This window comes from Anomaloglossus baeobatrachus, chromosome 10 (genome assembly GCF_048569485.1).
Source record: "Anomaloglossus baeobatrachus isolate aAnoBae1 chromosome 10, aAnoBae1.hap1, whole genome shotgun sequence".
In the NCBI taxonomy this organism is placed as follows: domain Eukaryota; kingdom Metazoa; phylum Chordata; class Amphibia; order Anura; family Aromobatidae; genus Anomaloglossus; species Anomaloglossus baeobatrachus.
In genome coordinates this window covers 72,954,954-72,968,240 of record NC_134362.1, presented here as the reverse complement: position 1 = coordinate 72,968,240, position 13,287 = coordinate 72,954,954, and the positions used below count along the sequence as shown (strand labels likewise).

General features: G+C 49.0%; 2 protein-coding genes across 3 annotated transcripts in view; one reads left to right on the top strand and one right to left on the bottom strand.

The window, feature by feature from the left end:
• Positions 1-5,016, bottom strand: part of PSMD13 (proteasome 26S subunit, non-ATPase 13) — a 67,520-nt gene extending 62,504 nt beyond the window's left edge. Inside the window, exons 1-3 of the mRNA XM_075325180.1 lie at positions 4,804-5,016; positions 1,905-1,983; positions 590-624 (exon numbers count right to left, since the gene is read on the bottom strand). Of these exons, the coding sequence (XP_075181295.1) occupies positions 590-624; positions 1,905-1,983; positions 4,804-4,904 (215 nt within the window). The 5' untranslated portion in view covers positions 4,905-5,016. The remainder of the gene's footprint in view (positions 1-589; positions 625-1,904; positions 1,984-4,803) is intronic.
• An 82-nt stretch (positions 5,017-5,098) lies between these two features.
• The window catches only part of SIRT3 (sirtuin 3), a 29,429-nt gene continuing 21,240 nt past the window's right edge, over positions 5,099-13,287 (top strand). The window contains exon 1 of one of the 2 annotated variants that reach the window (XM_075325181.1): positions 5,099-5,198. The gene's annotated coding sequence lies outside the window, so the exon portion shown is untranslated. Of the gene's footprint in view, positions 5,199-11,858; positions 12,181-13,287 lie in introns of those variants that run through there. The other variant, XM_075325182.1, reaches the window with a different exon arrangement.

Sequence of the window (13,287 nt, the reverse complement as noted above, 5' to 3'; positions counted from 1 at the left end):
TTTGTGCGGCCTCCGGAGGCATAGCCTATACACCCAATTGTCTGGGTCTCCCAATAGAGCGAAAAAGAAACGGATGGCACAATGGTGGTAAAAACAGACCCCAAAAAAATGGTGAAAATTCAGACCCAGCGCACTGAGAAAAAAAAAAAACAGTCCATTTTTACTTGTATTAAATAAATGAAAATAAAAAATGAACCCACAAAAAAAACCCCCAAAAAAACAAAAAACCCACCTGACCTATAAATGTATAATATAAAATGACTGTCTCAATAACGTGCCCCAATGTAGAGACAAATTTTTAATTCTAGGAAAATCTGCGAGTCACTAGTAGCTATGGACGGACTCTGTACGAGTACGTCATGGGTTTCGCCACATACACTGGTGTCTTCAGGGGTGTAAGGACACAGTGTAGCTCATTCCAGGAGCTGTGCAGGGATCCGTGTTAGTGGTCATCCAGCTTTCCCAGGAGAAATCTTCTCTGTGGGCAAACTCTGTAACGCCATTGTAAAGAAATTCATAGCAATAACAGGAGAATATTTATCAACAACATTTTTGCAGGAAAGAGAAAATAAGACAGATCTCTTTATACCTGTGCTCAAAGTCACTGATGAAGTTCTCATAGAGCTGTAAAATGAGAAAAGAAAAAATATCTCAGTACATTTTCTACAAGAAAAACACAATTTTAATCAAGACCACAAGATCAGGCCCTTCCCCCACTGATCAGGCAGATTTTCTGATATTTTCATACATGCAGTTTAAAGAGCTGTAAAATTTGTTCTCTTTTGGATATTTGAGTCATTGGTGCGTCTTTTTTTCTTGATACATGTGGCTTCATTTTTCTGTCAGTCATATTCTCTCTTTTTTTGCTGTTACTGGCCAGAGCTCCGGCAGGCGCACAGTCACACGCGGCCGCGCTCCGGCAGGCGCACAGTCACACGCGGCCGCGCTCCGGCAGGCGCACAGTCACACGCGGCCGCGCTCCGGCAGGCGCACAGTCACACGCGGCCGCGCTCCGGCAGGCGCACAGTCACACGCGGCCGCGCTCCGGCAGGCGCACAGTCACACGCGGCCGCGCTCCGGCAGGCGCACAGTCCCATGTAGCTGCTCTTCTATGCAATGACGCTTCACAACGACACTAGAGTAGGAGCCGGACTGCCCGGATGTATAAAGTTTATGGGCACTCAGGAAGAACTTATTACAATATGGGTTTCTTTTAAATGATCTTCTGATATTATAAATATAAATGACCACGCTTTCCACAATGAAACATCTCTACAGAAGGATTCATCTTTTAATATGATTCCATACTTGAATTTTCTGACACAATTAATGAGGGTGTGGGTTCTGAGACCCTCACTGGTCGCTCAAAAAAAATAAAAATCACTTCTGTCCTCCACTTCATGTACAGGCTCAAAGACCAGCTATTGGTCTGTGCATGGACTCACGGAAGAGCCGAGCGATGATGCCTACAGAACTCAGAGCAGCAGACGTTTTGAGCGATTGGTGGGGTCTCAGGAATCGGACCCCCACTGACTGGCATTATATTCATGTATGTAATCATAACTCAATAAATAAAAATCAGTTACTTCTTAAAGATGACCTATCATCACATTAATACTTGGAAATGTGTGACTAAGGGGACTATGCATCACCATTTACCTTGTCAATAGGCAGTCACTACACTAAGTGCTGACTCAACAGAGTGCAGGGAAAATCTTCATTGACAAACAAATTTGTTACTCTTGTCTTTTTCAATAAATTCACACATGTAAGGGAGGAATAACAGGAGTGGAGCGATCATAGGCTCCTGCTCGGTTTCTACATTTTTACTGCAAGATGAAATAAAAGCTGTTTGGGGGAATTTCCATCATGGCAGCCGCCCGCTCGTCCCCGATCTCACTTACTTTGATAAGCCCATCTCCTTTAGAGCATTCGGGATCCTGTACGAAGTCCAGAAGCTGAAGAGTTAACTGATGCCAAAGCCTGGAAGCGAGATTAGATAGTTTAATTGATATCCCAGAATAATTTCTAGGTCCATTTTTAGTAAACCTCCCATCATTTATTGTGTATGGGTGTAAGCTGACCCCGCTTTCTGCAGTCATCCTCTAAGTTCATACATGGATGTCCGACACTGGGGGATTACAGACCCCGCAGAGGACGCACATATTGGAGCGTGTTCACAATGACATTTGTCTGGAATCAACCGACTCCTGTAGGCCCAGCTTTGGAAAACAAAAAGTAATGGCCGACTACAAGAAATCTGGAAGCTCAGACTGCCAGGGAGTTACCGTACATCAATATGGGACTCACAGCACTGCTCTTCCCGACGGCGTGAATAGGCAGACGGAAGGATATAGACTGTGGCCAAACTAAACAGCATGACTTTATACATTTCTTGATTTCTTGTCCCATATCACATGGTGGTCTGGTTTGTTTTTTTTTGTTTTTTTTTACTATTAATAGCCAGGAATAAAATAGAAAAAACACAGAAATAGCACCACACTGCTTCATAAGTTACTACAGCCCCATTGAAGTAAATGGTGCTGGGCTGTTATATGGCACACATGAGCTGCTGTTTTGGATGAAAAAGCAGCCATGTTTTGTTAGCCTCTGTTCACATTTGGTTATTGCACTATGTTCACCATATAAATACAGGCAGTGTATCCATAGGGTTCAATTTGACCAGGGTGTTTACTCAGTGTCCATAGGGTATACTTCACCCAGGGGGAGGTACATTTTCCCTATGGGGTACACTTCCATTTGGGGCAATAATAGACCTTGAATTGAACACAGTTTTGTTTTCTTTGATCTAAGAATTTTTTTTTTTGAGAATTAAAGGGGTGGTTCACTACTCTGCACTGCACTGCACATCCTTGTAAAACTGATAGGGAAGGCTTTTTCTTAATACCTTGTGCATCCAATTCTGCCTCTGAGTGGCGCTATTGTGGTCCTCTCATCCGTCTCTCTGAGATCTGGTGATGTCAGGACAACTGGAAGTTGACGTGACATCAATGTGGCCGGCCCCAGTCTTCCTGAGTGACAGCGCTGTGGGCGGAGTTTCACCGGTCATCACATCCCAGCATGACTCCTGCTTGCGGTGCTCTGCAGTGAAGGAGAATGCGCGCAACATGCTGCGCTGTGATGAGCGGTGAAACTCCGCCCACAGCGCTGTCACCTTGGTGGTGTCAGGTCAACTGGAAGTTGATGTGACATCAACGGATCTCAGAGGTCACGAAGCCCAGGGGGGTCACTTCATGGGGATGAGCGGACCACAAGAGCGCCGCTCAGAGGCAGAACTGGCTGAGCAGAGTATTTAGGAAAAGCCTTCACTATCACTTTTACAGTGATGTGGCCACTATTGCAGACTAATGAACCACCCCATTAAAGGGATTATCTAGCCTTTAAAAAGAAAAAAAAAATACAAGAAAAGTATCAGATGGGAAAACAGACCCCAAAAAATCTACTCCCATTCTTTCCAGCAACCTCAGTGTTATATTCTTGCAATCAGTGCCCAGCGATGGGCTGGGATGCCAGTAATACAGCTGGTGACAGTCATGTGCTGATGGCAGGTTGACAAAACCCGATGCTCCGAACGGTCTAAAGCTGGGTGATCCCTTTACAGATTACTGCCTGTATACAGATAGATCACAGCACTGTACAAATGTCTGCAGTGTTTTGTTATTTTGGGACAGATTTATAGATACTGTCAGTAAAGTGGAAGCTGACCAGCAACTTTCAGACTCCAATTCTCAGGCCCTCAGAAGGCAGGAGCCTGATTCAACATTTTGGGGAATAAATCAGCTTTTCTCTTTGTTTCAATTGTTCACCATTTGTTAAGATCTCTGTTTGTTGTAAGTGGCAGGATGCACAACCAAGGGCTGAAGACTGCACAGACCTAACACTTCCCACAGCAGAGAGTGCTACAAGTGTAACCTGTGTATTAAAGCACAGGGGGGGGGGGGGCATTGTAGTTCTAGGACAGGAGATCTTCCTCACATTTACCTCCAGCAGACATTACAAAGTGTAGTGTGACCAGAGCTTTACACTCTTGAGGACTACCTAGGCTGGGTGCAATAGTGATAGGCTCACCCAAGACTAGATCTGCGCAGGATTTCATCCTAGAGATGTAAACAATAACGGTCTAAATCACTGACAGCAAACAGAGGTATTGATGAAGCTGAACAGAGTACAGAATTCTCCATCCATAGAACCTTACAAGCACCAACTGTCATCTCCTGTCACAGTAATGGGGAAATCTGTAATCCCTGAACACAGCTTTTACCCAAGAAGTGAGAATTTTAAGAATGAATGATCAATCCAGGGGGAGAAAGAAGCAGATTTCTCTGATAAGATATGTTACAAAGTTTATATTGACATATTTCTTAAAAAAATATAAAACAATAATAATAATAATAATATGGCATTTCCTTTTTAAATTTACATAAATCAATGCAAAAGAAAATGGGTATTAGTCAACAAAAAAGTGGAAAAAAAAGCATGGTCAGAACAACCAATCAGAGCTCAGCTTTTATTTCTTAAACAGCTTTAGTGAAATAAAAGCTGCACTGTGATTGGTTGCAATGGGCAACACAGGTGTAGATCAATCTGCACCCCTAGCTCTGAGTATAGCGTCCACAGCAGCCAATCAGCTCCCTGCTTACATGTTTTAACCTTGGAAACATATAAGCTGTATCCAGATTGGCTTATACAGGACTATATGTCTGCCCCGTATACAGCGCTCAGGCTGCCCGCAGCGCTGACTCTGCGCCTGGTATTGTGTCGTGCCTGTCACCCCGCACTCACTTCTTGTTGTACAGCTCCTCCAGCCGGTGCCATATCGCCGCTGTCTCGGGCGTTGAGCTCTGGCTCTGCTGCTGCTGTAGGAATCCGGTCACGTCTCTCATTTCTCCAAATTAAGACCAGTTTCCTTGGAGTAAAAAAAAATAACGTGGAAAAAACACCGGCCGCCACTACCGGAAGTGTCGGACCAAGCTGCACACTCACTTCCGCCAAGATGCGACAAGCAAAACCGTAAAGCATCACCGAGAAACTACATTTCCCGGCGTCCTCGCAGTCATAGTAACTGTTGCTATGCAAAGTTGGAGACGAATTTCCGGTAACTACAAGGGCCGTCACGGGACAAACTACCGGCAGTTGCGTGTTTTGCGTGTGTTCTATCTGAGCAATACAGCTCAGTGGTGAGTCTCCTTTCTGCTCTGTGACACCCCATTATACACAGTGAGTAGTGACTGACGTAGATCACCATGAGAGCAGCTCAGGAAGTGGGCTGTCATGTGGCAGGACTGAGCTTATAGTTGACACTTTTACTTTGGGGTCTTTTTGACACTATTTCGGACACTTCTCAGCTCTTTTTTAACCCCTTCAACCCCAGGCGATTTTCCTTTTTTTTTTTCCTCCTCTTCTTCTTCTTCTGAGAGCCGTAACTTTTATTTTTCTGTCAATCTTGTCATATGAGGGCTTCTTTGTGTTTGACGGGTCAAGCTGTACTTTTAAATGAAACCATGGCTTCACCATATAGTGTGCTGGAAAAGAGCAAAAAAAGTTTGATTGCACTATGTTTTTTAGATATTTTTTTCACCCTGTTTACTATACGGTAAAAATGATGTGTGGGTGTGATGCCTCAGGTCGGTGCGAGTTCGTAGACACCAAACATGTATAGGTTTACTCTTATCTAAGGGGTTAAATAAATTCAGTAGTTTATCCGAAAAACGTGGCCCATTTTTTGCACCATTGTCCGCAACCTGTAGCGTTCTCATTCTTCAGTATCTGGGGCTCAGTGACGGCTTATTTTTTGCGTCTCAAGCTGACGTTTTTAATGGTACCATTTTTGCGCAGATACTACCTTTTGATCGCCTGTTATTGCATTTTGTGCAAAATTTGCGATGACCAAAAAATGTAATTTTGGAGTTTGAAATTTTTTTGCCGCTGCACCATGCACCGATCAGGTTAATTGATTTTATATTTTGATAGATCGGGCATTTCTGAACGCAGCGATACCAAATGTGTGTATATGTTTTATTTTTTTAACGCTTTAATTTTCAATGGGGTGAATGAGGGGTGATTAGTACTTTTAGTTTTTTAAAACTTTTTTTTACTTTTTTTTATTTTACTAGTGCCCCTACAGGACTAGAATCAGGAGTCTGATGGCTTGTTCATTTCTGTAAATCAGAGCTGCACAGCTGAGATCAGCAGAAATGCTACTCTTCTGTAACAGCCAGAGCTCTGCCGGCTGTAACAGGAAGTGAATCATGATCGCAACAGGAGTCATCACGTGACCCTGTGCTACCATGCAAATAAAAAAAAAAAAAAGTCCGTGGGGCCTCTGTTAGGAGTCTCAACACAGAAACTAGCCAGATATTCCTCCGGGAAGGGCCCAGCCAAGGAGTGGCTCTTTTTAGGAGACCACCATAACCAGCATATTAAGTGGCCCTTTTAGTCAATATCCAACTCTTTGACGAGTTTAAATATATGACAAGGGAAATACCAAAGCCAGGTATCCATCCACAGACATCTGTTTCGGGGTATTGCCCCTCATCAGTGTGGAGTAGGATTATGGCTAGGTGGGAGCAATGCGTAGTAGACCAGCAAGACAAAACTATCACTGATCTCAGGGAGACCAGCCAGAGAAAACACTGCCGGCAGCCAACGAGGGCACTCGACACCATGAAATCCTAGGTGCATTGCCCCCTCGGAATTATGCAAATCAAAAAAAGTCCGTGGAGCCTCTGTTAGGAGTCTCAACGCAGAAACCAGCCAGATATTCCTCCGGGAAGGACCTAGCCAAGGAGTGGCTCTTTTTAGGAGACCACCATAACCACCATATTAAGTGATTGTTTTGTCTTGCTGGTCTACTAGGCATTGCTCCCACCTGGCCAAAATCCTACTCCACACTGATGAGGGGCAATACCCCGAAACAGCTGTCTGTGGATGAATACCTGGCCTTGGTATTTCCCTTGTCATGTCTTTAAACTTGTCAAAGAGCTGGATATTGACTAAAAGGGTCACTTAATATGGTGGTTATGGTGGTCTCCTAAAAAGAGCCACTCCTTGGCTAAGTCCTTCCCGGAGGGATATCTGGCTAGTTTCTGTGTCGAGACTCCTAACAGAGGCTCCACGGACTTTGCATAATTCCCAGGGGGCAATGCACCTAGGATTTCACTGTTTTGAGCTAATATGTGGATCAGGTTTTGCTATCTATTCCCGCCCCTGTCTGCTGCCTGACCTTGGTAGGTAGTAGACTGTATGGGCTCCTTCCAGGTATGTCATTTCCGTCATGTGATAGGAGCGTGCTAGAAATGCAGCCCATACAATCTAACACCTATCAAAGCCAGGCAGCAGACAGGGGCGGGAATAGATAGCAAAACCTGACCCACATATTAGCTATTCAGCAGCTCCTGTCAATCATATAGCAGTGCATTGCTGGAACTTTACTTGCACATATTTCTGTAATAAAACCTCCAATCTCAGAACTGAAGCTATGCTTACATTCAGCATCCTAGCCCCAGTATGGGTTTTACTTTATACAGGGTGGTCCAAAAGTAGGTGGACAGAAAATAATAACATGGTGTAAAGTGAAACTGACTCAGTTGCCCTTAGCAACCAATCATATTCCACTTTTCATTCTCCACAGACTCTTTGGAAAATGAAAGGTGGCATCTGATTGGTTGCTAAGGGCAACTGAGTCAGTTTCACTTTACACCGTGTTGTTATGTTCTGTCCATCTACTTTTGGACCACCCTGTAAATGAAAATCCCGCTGGTTGGTTCTCTATAATTCCTAGCTTACGAGCCACCTCTTCTGCCCATCAGCGGTGGCTGGCATTCCTGACAAGGAGCGCATCACTAACAATATGTTTGCTATACAGTGTAAGTGTCGCGGGCGGAGGAGGGGACGCTGCGCTCTCCCACTGCTCGGGTCTGGCTGCTACTGCTGCTCGGTGGTGGCTCGAGCGGTGGGCCGGATCCCGGGGACTCAAGCGGCGTTCCTCGCCCGTGAGTGAAAAGGGGCTTTTTGATTGTGGGGATTTGATATTGTCCGTGACGCCACCCACAGTTGTGGTGAGATTGGTGACACCACCGCTGCTCTGGACGGGGATCCCGGGAGCGATGACAGGGAGCAGCTTAGATGTTAGTTCTCCCCTCCATGGGTAGGGGGTTGGTTGTCCCAGAGCCCGGTGATGGGGTAGGGATGGATGGCAGGCGGGTTACAGGGCCTGGTGAGGTGCAGGGTCGCGGGGGCAGCGCTGTGCCGCACGGCACGGTGGTACTCACTCAGCCAGTAACACACACGGAGTCTCTGATGAAACAAACGGCTGGATGGACGGGTCCCACAGGCGGCTGCGGTGTTTTTCCTCCCGGCAGGTTGAGGGTGACTGCCTTTCCCTGCACCTGTGTAGTGTAAACGGTTCCAATGGGTTCCCACCGGTAACCCGCTCCCCAGCTTGAAGGTTGCTGAAGGAGTTCTTTTTGCCCTCAGGCTCTGGCCCTGGAAACTTTAGTCTTGGCGGTGACTGTGTTTCCCTCTAACGGTTGGACTGTTGCCTTCTGTCGGGACTTGGCTGCTGGGAAACCCAGGAGGTTCCCTTCGCTAATGGATTTGACAAATTGCACGGCGACTCCTAGCCTTGTCGGGGTCCGTAAGCCCCTGCCGGATGGTGCTGGCTTCTCTTTGCATACCGGTCCGGTACCGCCGGGCCACCGCCCGTCTACGGTCCTTACGGCTAGCTCCAATAGGCCTCTCCTGCAGACGGTCACCACCATCTGCCAACCTTGCTGTTCCGTTCGGGCCACACACCCGGACCACTTTCTGTCTGCTCCTTTACCACTTCACTTCCACCACTCAACTCCACTACTCACTATCTCTATCTGCTCACTTTTTCCCGCCTCCAGGACTGTGAACTCCTCGGTGGGCGGGACCAACCGCCTGGCCCACCCCCTGGTGTGGACATCAGCCCCTGGAGGGAGGCAACAAGGGTTTTTGTCTGACTTCGGTGTGCCTGACCGGGAGTGTGGGGTGTGTTGGTGTAGTGCTTGTGACGTCCTGGCTTGTCCAGGGCGCCACATAAGCATCGAATGTGGCCCTGTTCTCCTACAAAGCTGACACATACATACAGCACACAGTGTGGACCAGCAATCTATATGACCCAGACTGCCAATCAATCAAGATCCCAGCCTTTTCCCGTGAAGCTGGAGAGCGGTGCACTTCTGGAGATCCATCGTGAGAACCCTTTCTTCCCTTCATTGGCAAGAATCTGTTTCTTCCACTTAGGGCACAGGGGGGTCACTACATGAGCATCAGTGAATTTTAGTCTTAGGCTTAAAGCAGGGGTGGGGAACCTCCGGCCCGCGGGCCGCATGCGGCCCGCCATGGCCTTTTGTGTGGCCCGCGGGCAGATTTCCGGGGGCGGCAGTGCTACAGTCGCCGCCGCAATATTACCGGGTGCCGGCCTTTAAATCTCCACATGCGCTTCTTGAGCAGACCAATGAGCGCCTCGGTGGCAGGTGCCAGCGTGCTCAGGACTTACTTTGTGGGCGAGTTTATCGCTCTGCGATTCCGTCCCACATCACCTTCACCGCCTACAGCATTGTGCCGCCCACTCTCCAGCGCTTGCTGCCGCCCGCTGTACGGCGCCGTGTGCCGCCCGCTCCCCGCCCCTTCTCCGGTGCAGCATGCCCTCTCCACTGCTGTGTGCCGGCCCGCCCGCAGCACGGCGCTGTGTGCCGCCCGCTTCCTGCCCCTTCTCCGGTGCAGTATGCCCCCTCCTCTGCTGTGTGCCGCCCGCTGCACGGCGCTTCTCCGGTGCAGCAAGCCCCCTCCACTGCTGTGTGCCGCCCGCTGCACGGCGCTGTGTGCCGCCTGCTCCCCACCCCTTCTCCGGTGTAGCATGCCCCCTCCACTGCTGTGTGCAGCTCCAAGTGCTGTGTGCAGCCTCCCCAGTCTCCTAGTGATGTTTGTGCCCCCTCTCAGTGATGTCTGTGTGCCCCCTCAGTCATGTCTGTGTGCCCCCCCTCAGTCATGTCTGTGTGCCCCCCCTTAGTAAGGTCTGTGTGCCCCTCCTCAGTCTTGTCTGTGTGCCCCTCCTCAGTCTTGTCTGTGTGCCCCCCCACAGTGATGTCTGTGTGCCCCCCCTCAGTGATGTCTGTGTGCCCCCCCTCAGTGATGTCTGTGTGCCCCCCCTCAGTCATGTCTGTGTGCCCCCCCTCAGTCATGTCTGTGTGCTCCCCCTGAGTCATGTCTGTGTGCCCCCCCCTTAGTAAGGTCTGTGTGCCCCCCCTCAGTCATGTCTGTGTGCCCCCCCTCAGTCATGTCTGTGTGCCCCCCCTCAGTCATGTCTGTGTGCCCCACCTTAGTAAGGTCTGTGTGCCCCTCCTCAGTCTTGTCTGTGTGCCCCTCCTCAGTCTTGTCTGTGTGCCCCCCCACAGTGATGTCTGTGTGCCCCCCCTCAGTGATGTCTGTGTGCCCCCCCTCAGTGATGTCTGTGTGCCCCCCCTCAGTCATGTCTGTGTGCCCCCCCTCAGTCATGTCTGTGTGCTCCCCCTGAGTCATGTCTGTGTGCCCCCCCCTTAGTAAGGTCTGTGTGCCCCCCCTCAGTCATGTCTGTGTGCCCCCCCTCAGTCATGTCTGTGTGCCCCCCCTCAGTCATGTCTGTGTGCTCCCCCTGAGTCATGTCTGTGTGCCCCCCCTCAGTCTTGTCTGTGTGCCCCCCATTAGTGATGTCTGTGTGCCCCCCATTAGTGATGCCTGTGGCCCCCTAGTGATGTCCATACCCCCCTAGTGCTCTCTGTGTCGCCATAGTGATGCCTGTGCCCCCCCAGTGCCATCTGTGCCTTACAGCACTGCTTATGCCTCCCAGTGAATTAGTAATGTCTGTTCCCCAGCCCCTCTTGTCATGTATATGCTCCCAGACCCTCCTGTGATGTGTATGCCCCAGCATCTCCTTTGATGTGTATTGTGTATGCCCCAGCATCTCCTTTGATGTGTATGCCCCAACCCCTCCTGTGATATATACATCACATTGGAGATGCTAGGAGCAAATACATCACAAGAGGGGATTGAGCATATACATCACAGTGGAGACGCTGGGGGCATATACATCACACTGGAAATGTTGGGGCCATACATATCACAGGAGAGGCTGGGGGCATATACATCACAGAAAGGGCTGGGGAATATACATCACAAGAGGGGCTGGGCGCATAGATCTCACAGGAGGGGCTGGGCGCATAGATCTCACAGGAGGGGCTGGGCGCATAGATCTCACAGGAGGGGCTGGGCACATAGATCTCACAGGAGGGGCTGGGCGCATAGACCTCACAGGAGGGGCTGGGCGCATAGACCTCACAGGAGGGGCTGGGCGCATAAACCTCACAGGAGGGGCTGGGCGCATAAACCTCACAGGAGGGGCTGGGCGCATAAACCTCACAGGAGGGGCTGGGCGCATAAACCTCACAGGAGGGGCTGGGCGCATAAACCTCACAGGAGGGGCTGGGCGCATATACCTCACAGGAGGGGCTGGGTGCATATACCTCACAGGAGGGGCTGGGCGCATATACCTCACAGGAGGGGCTGGGCGCATATACCTCACAGGAGGGGCTGGGCGCATAAACCTCACAGGAGGGGCTAGGCGCATAAACCTCACAGGAGGGGCTGGGCGCATAAACCTCACAGGAGGGGCTAGGCGCATAAACCTCACAGGAGGGGCTGGGCGCCTTTCCCTCACAGGAGGGGCTGGGCACATATACATCAAAGGAGAGTCTGAAAGCATATACATCACAGGAGGAGGATGGGGGCATAAACATGTCACCAGCCCCTCGTGTGATGTATGTGCCCCCAGTGTCTCCAGTGATGTAGGTGTCTCCTGTGATGTACAGTATATTCAGCAGTCCCAGCGTCTCGTATGTGATGTATATACAGCAGTCCCAGCGTCTCTTATATGATGTATATGCCAACAGCCCCTTCAGTCATGTATGTGTCTCCGGTGATTTATATATACCAGTCCCTGTGTCTGTTGTGTGATGTCTATAGTCTACCAATCTTATTATCACAAAGAGTTGCCTGCGCTCCAGACCGTGACAAACCTGGAAAAGAGAGAAGCAACATAAGTATCACCGAACATCACAGCCGCACCAAAGAGAAGCAGCTCTGGCCACCACAATAGGGGTGAGTTAATTAACTGTTTGACCAAATATAGCTGTTTCATTTTCACACTGATAATTTTGTGCGGCCCCCGAAGATTGGCAGAAATTTCCAAATGGCCCCCGGCAGTAAAAAGGTTCCCCACCCCTGGCTTAAAGGGAACCTGTCACCATTTTTTTGGCCTATAAGCTGCGGCGACCACCACCGGGCTCTTATATACAGCATTCCAACATGCTGTATATAAGAGCCCAGGCCGGGGGTATAACATAAAAAACACTTTATAATACTTACCTAACGGTCGCACTGTGGGCCTTATGGGTGTCTCCGTTGTCCGGTGCCTCCTCTTTTGCCCATCTTTGGGCTCCTTCTTCTATAGCCGCGGTGCCTGACAGGTCCGACGTCATCCACACTCGCCGGCATTCAGGTCCTGAGCAGGGCAGATCAAAGTATTGTAGTGCGCCTGCGCAGGACCGGCCAGTGCGTATGATGTAGGCATGTCATGCACCCAGGCTTCAGAAAGAGGACGAAGATGGTCGAGAGAGGAGGCGCCGGCACCGGACAACGGAGACGCCCATAAGGTCTACTGCGCGACCGTTAGGTAAGTATTATAAAGTATTTTTTAAGTTATACCCCCGGCCTGGGCTCTTATATACAGCATGTTAGAATGCAGTATATAAGAGCCCGGTGGTGGTGGCCACAGCTTATAGGCCGAAAAAGTGGGGACAGGTTCCCTTTAAGCTCAGTAATGATATTCTGAAAAGTTCTGCAGCTCATTGGCATCATTGGATTTTATTATGCAGTGTTTACAAGATTCCTGTTGGCAGGGAGCAGAAACGTAACATCCCCTGTGATACATTGCATCTGCACTGTTATATTGTATCGGTCTGCGTGTATCAGTCTTTTTATATATTTTTTTATTTTTTTACTGTGGACCCATTGACTTGCATGATCAAGGGCAATCCAATTTACAGAGGCAGCTTGGGTATGCTGGGATTTTTTTCTTGGACAGCGAAAACAACTCTATAACAATCAAAAAGACTGCTGGAACACCATTGCAAATGTGAACAGCGCGCTAGCCAAAAAATACACAATCTATATGAAGTGAAAGCTGCACACCAAATTCAGAGAAAT